The sequence below is a fragment of the Amia ocellicauda genome, chromosome 1 (genome assembly GCF_036373705.1).
Source record: "Amia ocellicauda isolate fAmiCal2 chromosome 1, fAmiCal2.hap1, whole genome shotgun sequence".
In the NCBI taxonomy this organism is placed as follows: Eukaryota; Metazoa; Chordata; class Actinopteri; order Amiiformes; family Amiidae; genus Amia; species Amia ocellicauda.
The window spans coordinates 28,086,467-28,105,745 of record NC_089850.1 but is presented as its reverse complement, the minus strand read 5'-3'; the positions used below and the strand labels follow the sequence as shown (position 1 = coordinate 28,105,745).

Here is a 19,279-nt window from a genome sequence, read left to right as displayed (position 1 = left end):
TTTTGTCCCACTCGACCCAGGGCAGTGCTGGCTGGCTGACTTACTTCCTGTGGTGGGTCACTCTCGACCTGGGTCATCTCGCTTTATACCCATATATGTGCCTTCACAAAAAGAGCATCATAACCCGGGTTGCTGTGCTAGAGCAAATGGGACTTCACTGAGTAATATATGTACATGTAGCATCTGGCAACAACTTCAATTTATACACAGCTGCATATGTCCACCTCTATATATTTAAAATAACTTGTCTTATGAATGTGCTTTGCCTCAGAAGACTGTAAGAGGAATGAAAAATCCAGGTATAATCTTCATAGAGAGTACTGATCAGATTTCTCCTTCAAAGGTCAGAAAATGGCAACAATTAGAATGAAGTGAAAAGTAGAAAATACTCTGACAATAAAGATATAATAAGTAGTCATTTACTGGCAACAGTTTTCATGAACCAATGTACAGATACAGTGATTACAAGGATAACGCACCTTAGTAAGTACACTTTATGAAAAATTGTAAATATATGATCTTCGGAACATTCCCATTACACTGTGAGAATTCTACAAAAGTTACTATATATATATATATATATATATATATATGGTCTAGGCCTCAGTACTGTTGGACACCATACACAGTGCAAGACTGATGGAAACTTTAGACAATAGTCTGTTCCAAGCTGGACACATTGCATTAGTAGTAAAGAGGAACACAGAGCCACATGACTCACAGACTCATGAGTTGTACTCAGGTCAGATACCAGGGAGCTCATCAGTAAACTTCCTGCTTAAATGGTTTGTGTGATTTAATTCCATATTATATATTTCTCCCCTTCTCTAATAATTTCAAACCCAGCAAAAAGTTTCTTATAATACAGATGATTGTACAGGGGGTCCTCGAAAATCATAGGGGATGCGTTCTTCAAGATCGCAACAAATTGCGAAATTACAAATTAAGAGGAATTAATATCCATAAGAAATAATGGGAATGGCCCTAGATGCGTTCCAAGTTCCAACACCCCAAAACAAAAACAATGTACCCATCCAAATGTCTTTTAAACACAATAAAGCATAATAAATGTATAACCATTGCTGAATGACCTCAGTGAATGAGCCTAACATAGTATTGTACAGTTTCTAAACACCAACACTGTTTACTTAGCCCATCTCCAAAGCATTAAATCACATTATGTAAAATCAAGACATTCAAATTAACTTTTACTGTTAGTAAAATTAGAGAGAAATTATTCATAAAATTGAGCGTGAATTTGAGAGAGAGAGAGAGAGAGAGAGAGTAAAAAGAAAAGTTCACTAACTGCACAGGATCGCTGTTCACAGGCTAGAAAACACGACATTGTGGGACAATGGGACTGTGAGTCTGGCAACAGTTACGATATTAAGATCTAATCTAAAATACTTGCTTTGTACCTTTTCAGTCTCTGTAGTTAGAGAAAATAATAATGGTAAGTGAGAAAGTAGGAGGAGTTGTAGTGAGGAGCAGCTCACACTGTAATCACATCAGTTTATAATATCTGCACCCTCCTGACTTTGTAACGCTGACATTAAAAGTCACTGACGACTCTGCAAGGACAGGTGAAGAAAAATGACGATTAATGAAAAAACATCCTATATTCATTAGTGACGACTGCGAAATGATGAACAACGAGTCAATGCATTGCGAGGACCCCCTGTACTGTATCTGTACTGTACTTTGGTGTCAGCACACTTGATATCTGTAGAATCACTTCCCAATCAGAGAGCAACAATTAAATTAACATATACACTCACCTAAAGGATTATTAGGAACACCTGTTCAATTTCTCATTAATGCAATTATCTAACCAACCAATCACATGGCAGTTGCTTCAATGCATTTAGGGGTGTGGTCCTGGTCAAGACAATCTCCTGAACTCCAAACTGAATGTCTGAATGGGAAAGAAAGGTGATTTAAGCAATTTTGAGCGTGGCATGGTTGTTGGTGCCAGACGGGCCGGTCTGAGTATTTCACAATCTGCTCAGTTACTCGGATTTTCACGCACCATTTCTAGGGTTTACAAAGAATGGTGTGAAAAGGGAAAAACATCCAGTATGCGGCAGTCCTGTGGGCGAAAAGGCCTTGTTGATGCTAGAGGTCAGAGGAGAATGGGCCGACTGATTCAAGCTGATAGAAGAGCAACTTTGACTGAAATAACCACTCGTTACAACCGAGGTATGCAGCAAAGCATTTGTGAAGCCACAACACGTACAACCTTGAGGCGGATGGGCTACAACAGCAGAAGACCCCACCGGGTACCACTCATCTCCACTACAAATAGGAAAAAGAGGCTACAATTTGCACAAGCTCACCAAAATTGGACAGTTGAAGACTGGAAAAATGTTGCCTGGTCTGATGAGTCTCGATTTCTGTTGAGACATTCAGATGGTAGAGTCAGAATTTGGCGTAAACAGAATGAGAACATGGATCCATCATGCCTTGTTACCACTGTGCAGGCTGGTGGTGGTGGTGTAATGGTGTGGGGGATGTTTTCTTGGCACACTTTAGGCCCCTTAGTGCCAATTGGGCATCGTTTAAATGCCACGGCCTACCTGAGCATTGTTTCTGACCATGTCCATCCCTTTATGACCACCATGTACCCATCCTCTGATGGCTACTTCCAGCAGGATAATGCACCATGTCACAAAGGTCGAATCATTTCAAATTGGTTTCTTGAACATGACAATGAGTTCGCTGTACTAAACTGGCCCCCACAGTCACCAGATCTCAACCCAATAGAGCATCTTTGGGATGTGGTGGAACGGGAGCTTCGTGCCCTGGATGTGCATCCCACAAATCTCCATCAACTGCAAGATGCTATCCTATCAATATGGGCCAACATTTCTAAAGAATGCTTTCAACACCTTGTTGAATCAATGCCACGTAGAATTAAGGCAGTTCTGAAGGCGAAAGGGGGTCAAACACAGTATTAGTATGGTGTTCCTAATAATCCTTTAGGTGAGTGTATATATATGTATATATACGTATGTATATATGTATATATATGTATATATACGTATGTATATATGTATATATATATATATATATATATATATATATATATATATATATATATAATGTAGATTTAAAATCTTATTTAAACTTATTTAAATTGATCCTGGGTTCCAGGGCAAGCTGCTGCCTAGCCCCTAAATTGGTATATAGCACATACTAACACTTGAAATAGGAACACATATTTAGTGTCCTATTATAAGTGTTTTTAATAGTTATATTGTTATTTATTTCCCGTTATTATATATCACACTGTATTTGAGTAAAAATTGTTCTGGAAATATCAGTTTATATTGAGAGAAAAAAGTATTTGTTTCACAGTTTCAGTTGTGGCCTTAAATTCACATATCTTTACTCCAGATAACTGCAGATGATTTCAGGTTACTGCCCCGTTATAATTACTCTCATTTGACGCAAGGGAAACAACCACAGAATATTTTCTTTAAGGGATTGTCACTATTGTATTTCTTGGCAGCGTTGAGCTTCGTCAGCACCTGCCCCAGAGACATGTCAGTTTTGTGGATGTTGGCTTCAATGGTGTTCATCATGGGGCCCTGGTCCTCCGCAATCATGGCCACATCTAGGAAAAGCTCATGGACACTCTTGATGCGGTTCTCCAGATCCACCAGCTCCTGGTGGCGGCACTCGATCTCATTTAAGGCGGAGCGGGCTGTCTTGCCCTCCACCAGCACGTTCTCAGTGAACACATTCCACTTATTGTTTTCAAGCATTTCCTCGATCTCTTCGCCGGTGACCTCCTTGCCGACAATCTCCATCTGCCTCTGGATGTGAGCCTTGCAGTTCTCTCGGAGGGTCATCTCCGTATCGTTGTATTCGAACATGGCGTCACGAAAGCTGTTGCTCAGGGAAACATACTGGGTCCTTGCGATACGCACCACGGTCGAGGTTACACCGTATTTGACCTCCAGCTCCTTGCATTGCTCTTCCATCTTCTGGAGCCGGTGCAGGACTCCTTCTCCCCGGGTCTTGATGTCAGCGGCGATGGCATTGGAGTCTCGCTTGATGTAGGTCATCCGCGACACATCGGTGAGAATGCGGGCGTTCTGCTCCTTCAGACGCTTGATGTCCTGCCTGATGAGCTGGATCTCGTTTCGCACATCCTGAGCCTCCTTAAACACACTTTGCAGAGCTCGGTCTGTGTCAAACAGCGCAGCCTCCTGACTCAAGTCCCCTTCATCTACATTGCCACTGCTCTGGTTCAGTGTTGGGAGTTCAGTTGACACCACCTCCTGTAGATCTTCCAGTCGATCTCTCATCATTCCTGAAGCACACAGAGAAGCACACAGCTTTTAATACTGCAAACAGAATTCAACTCATGTAAGAATACTCCAATATACAATTTCCACATTATAATTGTAATCTTTACAAAAACACCTGAAGACCTGCAGCTTCAAATTAAAAAACTCTCATAGTCAAAAGTTATGTCTACCATGATAAACAAAACAGCATAATTGGAAGTAATCAAAAGACAAGAGAAATTGGGTTATAGTACATTTGGAATATATAGTACACTGTTGAAAGGAAATCTATCCATTTGCATGAAGAGAAAGATATTTGATCAATGCAAACTACCAGTGCCCACTCATGATTCCGAAACCTGGTCACTAAATGCAAAAATGATGCAGAAACCACAAACAACACAAGGAAGCATGGAAAGATGGATGCTTTGAATAACAAGACAAGAAAGAAAAGGACAAAAATGTATCCAAGAGCAAAGGAAATACATCATTGTGTGAAAATGTTAAAATGGCAATAAGCCACATACATTGCAAGAAGTACAGACCCAAGATGGAAAAAAAGCTACAGAATGCATCCCAAAGATTAAATAAATACCTAAAAGAAGACCACATAAAAGATGGGAAGATTAAATAAGAAGCTTGCTGGTGTGACCTAGAAAAGAGACAATAAATGATAATAAATCTATATAATATAAAATGCTTATCATACATTTAGAATATTCAGCTGTTCTTTCCTCTTTTTTTATCTCAGTTTGAAGCTACCAGATACTGAAATTTGCTCACAGCTAAAACCTTTTTGCTGCTTCAGGATAGAGGAGCACATATTCACCTACATATTCACCTATATATGTGCTGTCAAAGCCATCTGCTACTACTGACTCCTCTCTGCTTTTGGTGCCTGATATCATCAGCACCTCTCTGCCTCACACGGCCCCCAAAGGAACATCAGCTCACAAGCACCCGTTGTGTTATTCTCAGTCCCACAAGCCCTCTGATCATGCGTCCTGCAAATATGAAACCCATTTTCATTAGTTCCTGTAGTGGTAATATTCTGCGTTACACTATACACCACTGTATAACTGAAAATATTGGATGGTATTAAATTTGGCAGATCTGCAATATTGTGGGATATTGACAACATAACAAAAGTTTACAATTTAAACTTTTTAATTAACACAAAATATATTTTCATTCAAAAGAAATGCTAACATGTTTTAATGGTAAAATCAGTAGTTATTTTCTGATTACAGCCTGGGAAAAACAGGATGACTAACGTGTTTGTAGTATTCACATCTTGTTCAGAGCCCCAGGCTACAGTCAGGTACTACAGGCAGACCATTTAGCCACTTAAAGTAGTTTCAAATTGCTCTTGTTGCAATTTAGAAATTGCTGATTAATTGAATCCCATTAATAATTCCAACTTTTCTTCCCCTGTATGCATTCAGAGGGTGGGATTGTTTGTTTGGTGGAAGTATAATTGGTGATTCAACCACCAACAATTCCCGACACATGGAAGGCCTAACTCATGAACGTTGAAACATTTTTAAGTTCCGCATATATAAACCTATTAATAGAGCTATTGTATTTTTTAATGTAAATGCCTTAGACAGATGCAACAGACAAATAACAACAAATACTTATACTACTATTGTTATCAATATCATAATTTCCCTGAAACAATGCAATTAAACCTTGCAAACACCACAGTAGTCCATCTGTTAATGTGCTAAGTATTTTATTAGAAACATAACTTCATGAACCTGAGATATTGTAATTGTTGCGATACAAGATCATTATATAACTTAGAACTAGAAAGAATCATTTTGTAAAATGAAATGAAAATGAAAATAGAAACATACTGCTCATCTCATTACGCCTTAACAAAACCAGTAAAGAAAATGCAATTACTGACATCACTTTAAAATAAGGTGGTGTGATGAATTAATATATGCTAATAATATAATACTACAGGATAAACACAGTAATGTGTCATTTATTTAATATGAGGTATTTCAATCCTGTGGTATTCATATATTAATTAATGAGCAATCATATAATCTTATTTTAATATGTTACCAAATAATGTCTTAACATCTTGGGGTTACAATAATGAGAGAGTGCCTTTTCATGTGCTAGTATCTGCCTTTCTGCTTGAGATAAGACAATCCTTTCTGTGTTGTAAGCACTAAGACATTTCTTGGTTTCACCAGCTTTGTGAAACTCTAATAACAAGTCCCTCTGGTATTGTGGTCAAACCAGACTGATTTCATATGATGAGTATGTTCAGAGCAAAGGTATATGAGACTGTTTTACCTTACCAAATAAGTTTATAGAGAGACAATCCTTGCAGTCATAGGCTTCATGTGTATTAATTGTACTGAGTGAGATTCTCATTTATGCTTCTGGCAGTGAAATGGAAATTAATACAAACCAATTAAGAGATGTTAAATGATTAATCAAAGGTAATAGTCAGCAATATTCATCTGATTGAATAAAATGCATCTCTGGCTATACACAGAGCATGGATTTCATGACTTGCAAAATTGATCCCAGAAATTAAAAATCCAAGGAAAGATAGAGAAATAAAAAAGGATCCAAATCAAAATTATTAAAGAATGATTAGCTGGAGATACTTTCACTTCTTTAAAATAAAATATGAATTTCAAAAAGATAGGGTGATCCCAAAATTTTAAATCAAAATGGCAAAGGGGGAATCAACACTATTATCTATCAATGTAAACTGGAACGACATTAATTTGAATATGCATGTTTGTGTAAGGATGTGTCGGTGTCAGCCAATCAGATTCACTTACTTTTTCTTCTTTCTCCAAAAGTATGTTATACTAAACACATTGCTAAGCAGGTTATTTCACTTGGCATTAAAAGGACGTTGTCTTTTCAAATGATATTTGCTGCGTTATTAGGGGCAAAATAAGAAGTTGGTTCAAAAGTAATTGTAAAACCTTCTGGTGACTTAATGAGCTCCTTTTAAATAATAAAATATATGTATGCACGTTGGGTCGTTTTAGTATACAAAATGCATTGCTTTTGTTCTATGGGCCCATAATGTATTCTCAAAAATATGTGTGCAAGATTATCTGTGCAAGTGTTGCATTGATATTTTACTGAGACGGAAAGCAACATGAGTGTGTTGTTGTCAATCAAATATCTGACACACAAGTAAAACTGTGCAGTGGTGAAGTGTGTTGTTTTTGACCCTATATTCCATCCAGCATGCACCAGTCAGAATTATAATACTGTCCTATTCGTTTTTATTATTTCAGTGTTAATTAAACAATAACATTAATTAGTCTTTCATATAGATTTAAAGAAACTTTATATATCAAATACTGTATACATCAAGTAAGCAGTCAAATTATTTGCAACGTACAAATCTGTAAACACAGCACTGTTAAACAATAAAAACAAGCTAACTACTGCTGCTGCTACTACTAATACCAATAATAACAATAGCCTACCTTATTGCATTTCCCTCACTTGGATCAACAGATTGTGTTCAATAAGAAGTAACCTAGAAGTGACCTGTACATGCTCTGGAGCTCCCCATGTTTGGAAGTGACGCCCGCAGAAAGGATCTGGCTCCTTCTGATATTTGCTTTTGACTGGATGCGGAGAAAGAGGTGCCTTATTTTTAGGTTTACCTCGTCTCGGGTCTCTGTGGCAGATAGATGTCAGATAACATCTTTCAGGAAACGTCACTGTGGAATGAGAGCGAGTGGGTTATTCTGCCACACCTCCCCTGAGCACAGAGCCAGAGAGAGAGAGAGCTGTTTGTATTTCCAGTGACAGTGAACATGTCCGATGCATTGACCTGAACTGATGGGTGACGGAAACCAGAAATCAGAAACCAGCCGCGTATTGAATGAAACAGCACTCACATCCGTCATTCAAATTGTATGCAACATGTGTTAACTACATTTGAACTGAAATGTGGCCATAAGGGAATCGGTGTAAATCCCATGATCAATATCCGATAATCCAATAAATCAGTCAAATCATTTCATCGTTTCAATCTTCTTCTGACACAAAATCTTTATCAGTGAAATTTCCACCCATGACTATAGAGCTTTTCCAGTCTTTAAGACTGTAGAGTCACACACTTTATTTTTTATATGCAGTTTTTCCTTGAACACCTCCCTGCACAATGTCTTGTCTGAAAATGAAGCCGTTACTGCGATGGTATATGCTGATGGTATGTGAAATTCTAGTTTTGGAAAGGGAGCTTGTCAATGTGTTTCAAACTAATCTGTATGCTATAGCACTAAAATCATCAGGTTGTTCATTGTAATACGTGATATTTGTAATATTGTACAGGATTATTACTTAATGATGAATTCATTTTCTAGTTTGAGTAATTATACTCTTTAATTCATTCTCAGGGTAACCTGTAAATGACTTAGAATTATATCATGGTTTTAAGTTTATTTATGTGTAATTTAATAAGTGTTGATTTAATAAATACCTATACATTGTCTTGCTCATTAAAGTAGTATAAACATTTTAAAAGTAACCCAAAAATTCAGTGTTTATTATATTTCTTACCAGAGACTTTCACTATATCTCATTATTGTTACATACAATTACCCATTTAAACAAACAAAGGTGTGATGACATCACTGTATTTATACAGCTCTGTTATTAACTACAATATTCATATACATTTGTGTTACATGTTATACATTTTATAATTGCCTTTCTATTCCACTGTGGGCCTAATATATTGCAGGCAGTCTCAAACATCAAGATTCAGGGAAGAAGTTCAGGGTCTCAGAGCGAATAGTGCACCTATGTAAGGTCGATAGACATTTCTTTTATGCGGCTGATTTAAAGAATTAATAGCTATAATTTTTTACTTTTACTTCAGAGACTGTGCCTTAGCACTTTGGAAATATTGCTGTTCACATGCTGGAATCTGTAATAAACAAGCGAACAGCATGGCACAGATTTTTTTTGTGCCGAATTATTGTCATCTGTTGTCTTGAATTTTCATCTTCTATTTGAATGACATCTGCTCCACAGTAAACAAAGTGCTGTTGTTGTTTGCTATGGTTGTGTAATGATGTATGTTAGGTTCAAGTAGGTATTACGGTGCATTCTATGATTTATTTTTATGAACTTTTCATCAAATTGTTGCCCTGCTGGTCTTAAATTATTTTCTAATGCTTGAGTGAAAAGGGAGAAACTGGCCCATTTATGCAAATAATGCATACCTTAAGCAATATAGTTCAATGCAAATAGAAATAAAACGGGACATATCTAGTTTGAAAGATAAGTGTGAGGGCTTTGACCTAGGCAAGACTATCTCAGCTAAACACAGTGCTATATCCTCACACTCTTGTCAGGGACAGTTGCTGTACTACTTCCTGTTTTGTAACCACAGCTTGTTTTCTTTGATGGTCTTTCTCAATCTGTGTATTAGGCCGTGCAAAGTTTAATTTCTCTATTATTTGACATGTACTACTGATATTTATTGTGAGTTCCTTTACATGCCAAGAAAATAAGTTAAGCAACATGCATGAGAGTCAAAAGAATGCAATTAATTTTCCATATGAAAACATGAAGGTGAAAGGTTGGAGTTTTCTCATTTTCAACACAAAATACCTTATAAATTATCAAGCAGGAACAGGACACAAATACAAATATAGGAAGAGCAGAATAAAGTGAATATATGACAATGCTAGAAAGCTATCTTTATACTGTTTCAATATCCTCTTATCACTGACCTAATTTTAATGGTTAAGTGGGTGTATTCAAATGACTATACGGGTGCTGAGTTTAGTTATGTGTATTCTTATGTGGTCCAACTTCACATTAAGTAAGTAAGCTTTACAATGCCTTTACAAAAATATCTAAAAGGAATTAAAATTATTTCACCTATTTCTGGTCACATCTTCAGCTGGCAACACTGCTATTTTGTAGGCAAACTGCCCATCTTATTCATTTTGAAAAAATCTTACATCTAGTTATTATACTACTTCTTGTTCCACAAGATGTCTTTTTGTTTTGTTTTTAGAAAAGTATTTCGCACAGAAGCAAACAAGAGTAAAACAAAGTATAGGAGGGAGGTCAACAGTGGAATGACTAGAAGAAGGAACTTGTGTGTAAAATCAAATAAGTCTGTGACAAGCCTTGAATCATGTACAGAGGAAGGAGAAAGGCAACACAACATGCTTCTCTATTTACCACAATCTTGAAACAATATTTAAAATACATGAACCTGCATGACCAGAATTTTCTACTCAATTGTTTATTTGATTTCCAGAGAACATAGCCCAACTTTTGCACGATTGAAATATCCACACTACTTCCGTGTATTTAGTGACCAAAATAGTTGTATGGATGGCAAATCTATTTTATAAGCAATGACCTTACAACTGAACTTAATGTGACCCACTTATTTATGTTAACATTGCTCACATTGATGTTATTGCTTTCTTTTTGATACAAATCAAGCTTAAAAAATGTCATAATACAGGACTCTAGAACACACTCATACATCTATGGAGGAGGCATATTGAGATCACTTGGTAAAATAATTAAGCTGAACTAATAAAACTTGATTTTACTAACAGATTGCAGTCTAGTTTGAACTTATGATTTTCCATTCTTGCTGTGCACACCCATAGCTTCTTTGCTAACTGACAAGTGATCATGGCGTGGCCTGTGTACCTGAAGTTTCACAATAGCATTTGTAAACATCCTTAATTACGTTATCCACCTGCCAATACACTGAAGCATGTGAAAAAACAGTCTGGTGTAGACTGTTATCTGAATCTTCCCTACAACAAATACAAATAGATTGGATGCTTAACAGTGTACTTTTGTAGCCTCTGCAGAATCATAATGATAGTTTTCAGGGCTGGGTTAGGTTTGTAAAACAGACTTGTGTGGGTATTGGGTAATATTCAGGCAACACTAAAATAAGTTAACCTTACATTTTGAAAGGAACCTGTTGTACCTGAAAGTCTCAGAGGAAGTGTGGAATGTCTGAGCTTGTCACTTGTAGCTTTGAGCTGCTCCAAACTGTGTTTCATTAGCTTCAGAATGGGGAGAGGAAAACACAAAATGATGAAACTTTGTTTGACTAATACTGCTGCATCACTGTCACACTGATGTGGTCCTTTTCCAATTAAAAATTGAAAGACTATTAGAGGAATCAGGGACTATTACAGTAAAATATCAGGAAGTCATGTGCTCATAGATACCACTTTTGTTTCTTTTTTTAACATAACATATTGGATGAACCATGTGATTTTCAAAGGATTGGTCACTTACAGGCAGGCAGGCAGACAGCAGTACGAGGGAAAGGAAATGAAACACTCATTTTCTGTGTAAACCTGTGGGCTGCCCTAAATAGATGACTTTATTTCATACGTTTCAATGCAGCTAATGAGAGTTTACACACTCTTGCCCTTGGTGCTCGGAAGGGAGGTTGACTGGGGAAATCCCACAAAACCCACATGTGTTTGAGATGAAAAGAAATGGATTAACTTTTGTTCTTCTAGAATTAGAACTTGATGCACATTTTCCTGTCAGATCAGGGGATGTTTTAACTGTTAAAAACCACTGAAAAAAGCCCTCCTTTTATATATACACTGTGACTGGGGGAAATACCTGTGAGACAGAACCTATAATAGAATTGGATTAGATGTCATACATGGGCTAGCACTCCATATTTAGAAAATACCTTGTTCTCACATTTACTGATCCTTTAGAACTATATTCAAAAAAATGAAAATGTCATGATTCTACAGAAATATTTCTTTGTTTTAAGTTCTCTAAGAAAACTTTTTTATTGACTGAAGAATTTGCATTTTTTTTTAAACTTCATGCAATTGGTTGGATCCTATCATATACACAGTGACTGAAATGGATATTCAGATGAAAACTTATATAGTACATAGTACATATAGTACAAATCTAGTTTTTAATACACAGCAATATCTACACAATAAAACAATGGCTCAAAACAATACAGTTTTGTATGTGGTAATTCAACATGCAAAGACTTGAAAACTATTGCATGTTGAAGTGAAAAATACCCTAAAAACAATTTGAATACAAATGTTAATTAAAGATAATCTATATGTCTATAAATTGGGAGACAAATTGTCATGTTCACAAACCCTTGCATGATTGACTGGATCACAAAAAACAAATACAGCTGTAATTAGTGTACTGTTACCAGGATAAAGAGAAGCTTCACATACATTATATATATATATATATATATATATATATATAATTTGGGGATCTGATTATTAAAGGGAACTACTGCAATTTCCATGGTTGACGGTTCACCCTGCGTGGGAATGGGGGGTGCCGTGATTGGGGGAGCTGGGCAGAAGTACTTTAGAGAGAGACTGAGAACAGGGTGCTCCTTAACAGCTGTCTGAGAAATAAAGCTGTTGCATGAAACCCAACTGTCTCTTATTATTTGTTGTTTTTGTCAGTGGTGAATCCGGTAGCAAAAAGCACGAAACACTACAATATACAGTGGGGGAAAAAAGTATTTGATCCCCTGCTGATTTTGTACGTTTGCCCACTGACAAAGAAATGATCAGTCTATAATATTAATGGTAGGTGTATTTTAACAGTGAGAGTCAGAATAACAACAAAAAAATCCAGAAAAATGCATTTAAAAAAAGTTATAAATTGATTTGCATGTTAATGAGGAAAATAAGTATTTGACCCCTTCGACTTAGTACTTGGTGGCAAAACCCTTGTTGGCAATCACAGAGGTCAGACGTTTCTTGTAGTTGGCCACCAGGTTTGCACACATCTCAGGAGGGATTTTGTCCCACTCCTCTTTGCAGATCCTCTCCAAGTCATTAAGGTTTCGAGGCTGACGTTTGGCAACTCGAACCTTCAGCTCCCTCCACAGATTTTCTATGGGATTAAGGTCTGGAGACTGGCTAGGCCACTCCAGGACCTTAATGTGCTTCTTCTTGAGCCACTCCTTTGTTGCCTTGGCTGTGTGTTTTGGGTCATTGTCATGCTGGAATACCCATCCACGACCGATTTTCAATGCCCTGGCTGAGGGAAGGAGGTTCTCACCCAAGATTTGACGATACATGGCCCCGTCCATCGTCCCTTTGATGCGGTACAGTTGTCCTGTCCCCTTAGCAGAAAAACACCCCCAAAGCATAATGTTTCCACCTCCATGTTTGACGGTGGGGATGGTGTTCTTGGGGTCATTCCTCCTCCTCCAAACACGGCGAGTTGAGTTGATGCCAAAGAGCGCAATTTTGGTCTCATCTGACCACAACACTTTCACCCAGTTCTCCTCTGAATCATTCAGACGTTGGCAAACTTCAGACGGGCCTGTACATGTGCTTTCTTGAGCAGGGGGACCTTGCGGGCGCTGCAGGATTTCAGTCCTTCACGGCGTAGTGTGTTACCAATTGTTTTCTTGGTGACTATGGTCCCAGCTGCATGGGGATCATTAACAAGATCCTCCCGTGTAGTTCTGGGCTGATTCCTCACCGTTCTCATGATCATTGAAACTCCACGAGGTGAGATCTTGCATGGAGCCCCAGACCGAGGGAGACTGACAGTTATTTTGTGTTTCTTCCATTTGCGAATAATCGCACCAAGTGTTGTCACCTTCTCACCAAGCTGCTTGGCGATGGTCTTGTAGCCCATTCCAGCCTTGTGTAGGTCTACAATCTTGTCCCTGACATCCTTGGACAGCTCTTTGGTCTTGGCCATGGTGGAGAGTTTGGAATCTGATTGATTGATTGCTTCTGTGGACAGGTGTCTTTTATACAGGTAACGAGCTGAGATTAGGAGCACTCCCTTTAAGAGAGTGCTCCTAATCTCAGCTCGTTACCTGTATAAAAGACACCTGGGCGACAGAAATCTTGCTGATTGATAGGGGATCAAATACTTATTTCCCTCATTAGCATGCAAATCAATTTATAACTTTTTTGAAATGCGTTTTTCTGGATTTTTTTGCTGTTATTCTGTCTCTCACTGTTAAAATACACCTACCATTAAAATTATAGACTGATCATTTCTTTGTCAGTGGGCAAACGTACAAAATCAGCAGGGGATCAAATACTTTTTTCCCTCACTGTATATATGTATCATTATTTAATAGAAATGATGATGACTGTCATCCTGCTCCTGCACAGACTGAGAATGATTACGAGCACAGAGTGAAATGCCACATTTCAGCAGTGGACCCTTGAGAATGCAAACCATGAGCCAAGATGTCAGGCCCACTGCTGTGTCGAACGCATTGCAGAACCTGTTCTGGGTTTGAAAAGCCCTGGTATGTGCACAGACTTCATTCCTTACGTCTGACCTGCAAGCTGGTACACCATACCAACGACATTGAACAAATAAGTAATCTGCTGTGATTATTTAGAACTATACTGTAATATGTGACACGCTTACCTTTTCTTCAGGTTATTTTAATAATAATTATTCATAATATTCATAGTCTATCTAGGAGATGCACAGCTTACAAATCAAACAAATGAGAATACAAGTAAGATACACAGGCTTGGGAGATTTGGGGGGAAGGGCTTCCCCAGCATTAGCACTAGCACACCCAACCAGGTTATGATTTTCATTAGCGTGAAATCATATTTGTGGGTAGAAAATGTGTTGCCCTGGATGAAGAACAACCCATCTGACGTGTGTACCCGAGTCGCATGATGCCATGTCCTAACCTCAGTAGAGGATGCTAGAGTGAAAGGGATTTAACAGTTAAAGTTGTATTGCCCTGACATTAATTACTACCAATTAGTAAGCCTGACAAACTCATACCTTAAACCGCAGACTATTTCTGCATTGCGGCTGTGAATGTTGCTCAGCAAAAGCACTCTTCCACTTCCACAAATCACAGCAAAGAAACTTCCTTGTCTTTCATTGTCAGCTTTTCAAACACAGGTAAAGTGAAAATGTTGAATGTTCTCATGCAGTTGAGTTCCCCAACTCTTCTGTGTTTCAATCGTGCCTTAATCGCTGGCACATGCAGTTCACCACATACACTGTAGGAAATCAGTATGGTTTCACACATCAGCAGATTTCAAAATGATGAAACTTTAGATTTGACATCTACCATTTGCATAGCTGACAGTATACTGTGGGATGTAAATGAGATTACTGTCATACTGAAATAGACATTCTGTATCTATTCAGGCAACTGTATGAATAATAAGCAGTAAACACGTAGAACAAAGCCCAATATTAAGTCTGTAACATTCCTGAAATCCCTATAACTTTGAAAGGTAAGTAGTGCCAAAACCACAACAATATTAAAACTATTTGTGCAGAAAAGCAATCAGTAAGAAAAAGGTAACATACCAAAAAAGCATTTTAGGAGCTAATGGACTTGTAAGTTATAGTTAACTAAGATTACTTAGTAGTAAGCTTATTAAAGTATGATGAGAGATTTAGCAACCATTCCCTGAGACTGTTGTATGTATATTCATATTTCATATTTACATTTATTTTATCAGCAGTGTGCTTGGTAGAAATGGTCTTAATGGTAAACCTGCAAACATAGAAAGGTAAGCTACTACGCTGTCTAACTAAATTGATTTTAAAACTGAAGTGCTGGTGGAGGACAACACCCAATCTGGCTTCCCTCTTGCTCCAAACAGAGACACCCTCACACACACACACTATCATAAATACCACACAAGCTCCTTTTCCTCTGCATCAGTTTTTCGCTTCACAGTTCCACGCTCCCTCCTGCTTAAAACATTAAGAACATTATCCCTCTGCCTCCCCAGTCTCTTCCTCTGCAGCAGCTCCTTAGCTCCATCCAACATGTGTGTGTGTGGGGTGGGGTCTGATGGCCTCATCCAAACAGCCATGCCATCGTTCCCCCAGCCAAGTGGGTTAAGGTCAAATAAACCCTATTACTTCATTGCTACTATCTTCCACCTCCTTCTATAGGGGGTTGTCAAAACTACTGAAAGGACAATTAACCATATTATACAGCTATTTGCACAACATTCTTGGAAAAGCACCAAAGCTCATGACTGAAAGCCCAATTGGACATCTCAACCTGTCTTTTATTACAGACTCATCCGCAGACAAATAAACAATCAGGCAAGCAATACATTTGACAGGATGACTGTGCTGCAGGATTCATTCACCTCCATTCACGTCCAGTTCCTTTTAGGAATGCTCTCCTACTTCAGGATTTACTCAGGTGCAAATAACATCTTGTTCACCATGGCAGGAGAAGCATTTTCATGAACATTTGTTTCTAGAAAAGAGTCTTTTCCTTTATTTGCAAACCAAATGATTGTGAAGTAGTGAGTCATGGTACAATAGTTCTGCAGTTACTAAGCTAGAAAGTGCATGTAAACATGTCCCCAAGTGGCTAAATAGATAAAAGCCCTTTCCTGGGATTCAGGATGATACCTACAGCCTGCTGCTACCTGGTTCAAATCCAGGCTGTGCTACTTGATGACTGGCTTGGATTCCTAGGTAGGTGTACTTTGCTGTCTGAGAATTGCTAGGATTGTGTAAGACAGAGCGCTTGGGAACTGTAGGCTCTCTTGTAAACACTGTGTCTTTTGGTTGCCTGCACAGATCTGTGTGGAGATGAAACTCTGCAATTTAAATTCTAGCTCAGCAATGTGACAGAAAGCAACTATTCAGGTTGCAGATACTTTGGATGAAAGCTGTGAATGTCCAAGCGGGGCAGCAGCAACCCTGTCTGTTAAACATCTTACAATTACAAACTGGGTTTTGGAAAACAAATTATTCACAATTCTAAATTGTTCAGGATTATATACAGAATTATTATCAGAGTGCTGATGCTTGTTTCTGTAATGTAACTGGCACTAGATTGCTTGTTGAGCTGCAACAGTTATTATAACACTTTGGGTTAATTAAAGCTTTTATGTTTCAAAGTAATTTGTTTCTTGGTAAAAACCAACATCATTAAGGTCAGCATTGCACTGCTATTTCCTATAACTGTAAGATCAGATATTTGTGTTGCTTCATGAGAGTGAGATGTGCAATTTGCAGATAATAGAAAATGAGGCATGTTTGCATTTCAAAATAGAAGGCTGTTATCTCTTCTAAAAAATGTATTACAATCATGACATTTGCGATGACTCCGTGCATGCTTGCTTTTTAACTGGTTCATCATTTCACAGAATGAGCTGACCAGCAAACTGAGATGCACAAGGGCAGACAAATCCTGAAAACTACATTTGGAATGTAATGCATTTTTGTATCCTATTAATTTATCTTTGAATCTAATGTTCAGATCCGTGAGCTGAGTTCAGTGTCTTCAGTGAAATATCAGACATATTGATGGTGTGATTATCTTCTTCAAAACAGGAAGAAGTGACCAGTTTCCTAACAAAGCAGGATTATCAAAATATGGATGCAACCACAGGAGGGCAGTATATGGAACAGCAAACAGCACAGCTCGCAAACACCAGTTGTGTATGAAATGCAACTGATTGCTCAGATGATACAGATGCAGTGCATGATTATATGGAGCGGCAGGGTGGAGTAGTGCTTAGGGCTCTGGACTCTAGATCGCAGGCTTGTGGTGTAAACATTTTTCTTGATCTGAGCCTGTACATTTAACTTTGGGATTTTAAACTTTGACAAAATAAAGTAATAGTAGTAGTAATAATAAACAATCATAAAATATTTTAGATTTTCTTCTTTTAAATAATAATAAAAAACAATAATATTAAAATATAATTAATTGAAACATACATATAACCAATTAAAACATAAACCAGGCAGGATAACTTTGAAGCAGGATGTAATGTAATTTTCTTAACTCATAACACAATCATCTTAATTAAAAACGAGACCATACTAGTTTCGTTTGCTCAACAGAATTGCTTACACACACCAGCTGATATAGCAAACACATGATTTAGAGTATCACTAAAACTCTCTTTTTCTGAAAATCCTGAGTAATTAACCATTTATGTACTGTTAAAAACCATTGTGTCTTTTAACTCTAGAGGGGGGCCAAATTGCAAGACTTTTTGGGTAACCCATGGATTCTAATGGAATACCTCATTTGATTTGTTTGGCATATTATTTTAATTAGAAATAGAGAGATAAAGAGTTGTACTAAACGGAGGTGTATTCTGAATTCTGCATATAACTGGAATCCTAGTTGCCTGCAGTGACTCAGTTCTGAAAGTGTTTGGTATTCTGGGTAAACATGCAATAGTAACCTGCTACTGTAAACCTACAAGAAAAGCAACTTGCTGTGGGATGGTTGCTACAATCAGGAAACTACTCCACAATAGTGGTGACATTAATTAATTTCCTCTCACTTATCAACTTTGTTTGGGATCATTTATGTAATAGTCTTTGAAAACATTGATGGAGGATCCATTAAAGAGTTTGATCTTTGTACTGTAATGTAATTGGATAATCTATAGCAGCCCAGAGGGGACATCCTAATTTGGACATGACATGTGGTTTTATGTGAAAGACCCTATGATGCATAAAACATATAGTGACACTTTCCAAAACAACATTCTCCCAGACATCATTCAATGTGCCATTGTGAACCAGAATTGTTACTAATATGACATCATTTTTATTTACTCCAGTTTTCCCTTTGTACATGAGATACATTATACTTGGGGTTTTTATTGTGTTCAGTTTATACTGTCTAAGTAATACAGTTCCTTACACCTTGAGTCAAGCAGTAAAGAACTGAAAATAGTTTTGTGTAGACTTCATATAATGGCAGATTGCTCCCATTAGATTATTATTAATAATACATTAATTAATAATTGATAATAATAAAGCTGACTGGCATTAGGTGGTACAGTTTCATGAAGCATTGCCCTCAGCAGTCAATCAGAAGCTCAGCTGAACCCATGCCAGTCATCCTGGAGAGACAGAAACCGGACCAATCACAGCAGCCCCTGAAAGGACACCATCATGCCCTGAGCCATTCTCCACATACAGAGCCCTGCACTACTGAAGCCACGCAGCATGGT

At 37.7% G+C, this 19,279-nt stretch overlaps 1 protein-coding gene across 7 annotated transcripts; it reads right to left on the bottom strand.

The window, feature by feature from the left end:
- Positions 1-3,068: 3,068 nt before the first annotated feature.
- On the bottom strand, positions 3,069-8,038 carry stx11b.1 (syntaxin 11b, tandem duplicate 1). 7 transcript variants are annotated; one of them, XM_066700662.1, is made up of 3 exons: positions 7,958-8,038; positions 5,125-5,299; positions 3,069-4,318 (listed from the first exon to the last, which is right to left on the bottom strand). In XM_066700662.1, exons 2-3 carry the CDS (start codon positions 5,201-5,203, stop codon positions 3,441-3,443), a joined length of 957 nt encoding a protein of 318 aa, XP_066556759.1. In that variant the 5' UTR covers positions 5,204-5,299; positions 7,958-8,038; the 3' UTR covers positions 3,069-3,440. The 7 variants fall into 7 exon arrangements, with proteins under 7 accessions (XP_066556759.1, XP_066556749.1, XP_066556739.1 ...); XM_066700652.1 differs by lacking the exon at positions 7,958-8,038 and adding an exon at positions 7,839-7,949; XM_066700642.1 differs by lacking the exon at positions 7,958-8,038 and adding an exon at positions 7,775-7,951 and having other exon boundaries at positions 3,070-4,318.
- Positions 8,039-19,279: the final 11,241 nt, after the last annotated feature.